The following is a 3,701-nucleotide window of genomic DNA, read 5'->3' as shown; positions in this document are numbered from 1 at the left end:
TTTTTTTTTTTTTTTTTTTGATGACAGATATCCATTTTTCATTAAATCCGTCAATGGGACATGACATGAAAATCTATTCATTTAAAATAAATTTTAATTATAAATACAATGACCTCAATACACACTTTACATTATATATTTTTCATTTCTAAATAAAAATTAATTTAAACATTTTGGAGTTTATGGATGCATAAAGTCAAAAATGTCAGGGGGATACAATATATGAACTGTCAATAAATCATAATTCATACAGTATAATGAAAAAAAACAATGCATAGACCTTAAAACAATGTTTTATTACAATTTCCCAGAAAAACAACAACATTATTTTAACATAACTGCCTTGCTTATTCATATTTGAAAAACCTTTCTGGAAAACGTCTCAGGTTACTTGTGTAACCATGGTTCCCTGAGGGGAACGAGACACTGCGTCCTCTAGGGGTCGCTATGGGGAACGCCTCGTCGTGACCCGTGTCTGAAGCCTACATTGAAAAAACACCAACTTGTTTGGCCGGCGACAGCCATGACGTTGGAAGCAGATTTCCACCTCGGAATAAAAAAAAAAAAGTAATTCGGACTTTTTATCTCACAATTCTGACTTTATCTTGTAATGCTGAATTTCTATTTCAAATTCTGAATATTTCATGAAAATCTGCAAGGTATAAAACTTGAAATTCTGAGAATAAAAGTCCGCAATGTGAGATATAAAAAAGTAAATTGTCATATGTCTAAGTACTTTTTGTATTTCTTGGTGGAAACAAGCTGTATTTCTTAGAATTGCAAGTTTATATCTCACAATTCAATACTTTTTTTTCACAATTCTGACTCGTATAAACTTGCAAAAAAATTACATAAAAAAATAAAAATAAAATGTAAATGCAACCTTGCAAAATGCAAAAAGTCTGAATTGTGAGAAATACAAATTGTGAGGGGGAAAAAGTCAATTATGAAAGAAGTCAAATTCTGTTTTTTATATCTTTTTTTTGTTATAATTGCAAGTTTATAAGTTCATAAGATTTTGTACAAGTCAGAATTGTGAAAATAAGCATTCATACTGATCAAGTGTGCAGTTTAAGACCAGGTCATGTTTCTTTGAAACTTTGTGGTCTTTGTGGACTTTAGTAATGTTTGTTTTAGTTTTGTTTGCAGGAGTTTCAGCTGTGGGGAGAACTGCATGCATCATTCCCACTTTAGAAGAAAGTTATTTTGGTTATGACATGGCAAATTCATAAATCATTTAACTTATTTTGCAAGTTTGCGAAGGCCAGCATCACTATTATTGCTCATACATTACAAATTGAAGAAAATATTTTCTATTTTGCATACAAAAAATGAAACCTAGTTTTAGGACCATTAGGATTTCAAGTTTTGTGACATTTGTTTTCATGACAAATAACAACATTTTCCCCCCCAAATTCTCATTATTGTAACGGTTAGTATTTTTTCCCCATTAATTCTCATTGTTGTCTCTCTACATTATCATTACACATTGCATTAATTAATGACTGTAATACTGTAATATTTTTTATTGAAATCTAAATAAAGACAGTACAACAAATACTACCATGTTGTTTAAAAATGGTACAAATATTGCTAGAAATATCAATTTACCAATTACCAATAATACAGAAATACCAATACCAATTTAAATCTACATAAAGAAGGTACAACAAATACTACCGTTTTGTGTATAAATGGTAGAAATAATGGTACAAATATTGTAATTAAAATAAATATTAAAATGAAAAAATATTTATTTATGACAATTGTAATAGGAAATAATGTCAAATTATTAATGGTGAGCAAATAGGCTTCATTTATTTTGATCAAAATATATGTTCTTATTTTATGGGATGAAATGTGACCTGGACGTGTTCTGTTTTGTAAAATTTGCATAAAATCTAGTTCTCCATATTATATTTATCATAGACTGAACTAAGATGTTGCCACAATGCTATTCTATTTATACAAATGCTGTAAGTAATTTGAGTTTGTTTGTTTCTTGTAGGACCCCCTAGCAGTTCTCCGACTCAGGCTCTCCCCACTGTGACCCCCCGGCGACCAGCCCATCCAGACCCCAGGGAACCCCATTTTCCGAAGAACCCTCCCGGAGCGCCCCCTCGCCGGCCGGACAGGCCTCGCACTACCGAGCGCCCAGATCACTACGGCCCCAACATCTGCGAGGGCAATTTTGACACAGTCACCATGCTCAGGGGAGAAATGTTTGTTTTTAAGGTGAGCTAAAGACCCTACATATCCACAAACTTTCTCTGCATTATGGCAATGAGAATTAGATTTCTCATTTTTGCTTCATAGTAATAAAATCGCTAAAAAGTCTAAAATTGCATTTTCTTTATGCAAAATAGAATTTCATTTTTCCCCATTGGATTTTGGATGCAATGTGTCCCAGGCACGTTTTTGACAGGCTTCATGAGATTCACTCAGCCGCTGTAGTGCTTTCTGAATCAGATCAGCTCAAGCGCTGAACCAATAACAGTGCACGGTTCCAGGTGAAAGCCCTGACATGCAGGTGGAGGCCCGCTGAGGCCGGCCTGCTCTCAATCAGGCTTTGTTAGGCAATGGGCCGTAAAAACCCCAGTGCTGGTCTTTGTTACGGGGCAGAGCTCCATAAAGAGGAAAGGAGTCATGTATTTAAAGTCTGGAGTTGATCAGGAGATACATCAGACTTCATCTGCTTTGTGCCGTTTGCGGTTTAGTGGTCGCGTCACGTCATGTGATTTGTTCCTGCATGAAAGAAGTGCTCTCTATGGCAGAGTGTCTTTAATTCCTCTCTCTTTTTATCTGGAACAACACTGTCCACATCATATGATCTTTCACTTTCTTTCCATTAGATGAAAAAGGCTTTAGTCTTGCTGTTGGAGAAATTAGAAGGAATGTACAGTATCTGAAAGAACGAAAAGATGTTTGTTCTTGGAAATGCTTGACAACACATACAACACTAAATTCTCATGAGGTCATTTAGCAAATATGTCAGTGCCAGAGTTAACTTTACTGCAGATAGATATCTAGGGACCAAAATAGCATGGATACTTGCGGGTGGGATGTTTTGACTAATGCATAAAATGTGAATTTTACATTTGTGTCTTCTAAGATAGGATAAAAAAAAGAAAAAAAAAGGGGAAAAAATTTCTAAAATGTTTTTAATATATAAGTGATTGTTGTTAATAATAATAATAATTTTTGCTTACATCTATAAATTAAATTAAAATAAAATAATAATAATAATAATTTTCATTTATTGATGTTGTAAGTAAAAAAAAATTAAATAATATTTTGTATATTTTATTATTTAAATGTAAATATAATCTTCATTATTAAAACATTAAAATTCAATTCAAATCATTTTAGCCGTCTTATTTGTAGATGTGGTGAGCCAGAGGCAGACCTTGGGCAAGCAGTTTGTTGGAAAATATTCATGCGTTTTTGTTACAGGTGTTACTGTTTAACTGGCCACAGAATTTAAGTTATCCATTGGACAACAATCAGATGCCCTTGAGTGAAGGACCACCCAACAGTAATCTGCATTTCCCATGCTTAAAAAGGCAGTTTTCTGAAATAAGGTCCCATTCCCCATGTAACACAGTCCTACAAGTTTCCTCATGCAAGATTGTGTTCCTCCATGGAACAACAAGGGGTGTGTGTGTGTGTGTGTGTGTGTGTGTGTGTGTGTGTGTGTGTGT

At 34.0% G+C, this 3,701-nt stretch overlaps 1 protein-coding gene across 1 annotated transcript in view; it reads left to right on the top strand.

Annotated features, from left to right (window-relative positions):
• The window catches only part of LOC107727076 (matrix metalloproteinase-15-like), a 34,308-nt gene that overhangs the window by 23,834 nt on the left and 6,773 nt on the right, over positions 1-3,701 (top strand). Inside the window, exon 6 of the mRNA XM_016536839.1 lies at positions 2,009-2,235. Coding sequence (XP_016392325.1) covers positions 2,009-2,235 — 227 coding nt within the window. The remainder of the gene's footprint in view (positions 1-2,008; positions 2,236-3,701) is intronic.

Source organism: Sinocyclocheilus rhinocerous, unplaced genomic scaffold (genome assembly GCF_001515625.1).
Source record: "Sinocyclocheilus rhinocerous isolate Xijiao unplaced genomic scaffold, SAMN03320098_v1.1 scaffold35, whole genome shotgun sequence".
Lineage (NCBI taxonomy): Eukaryota > Metazoa > Chordata > Actinopteri > Cypriniformes > Cyprinidae > Sinocyclocheilus > Sinocyclocheilus rhinocerous.
Note: the sequence above shows the minus strand (reverse complement) of the source record. Positions and strands in the feature narration are given on the sequence as shown.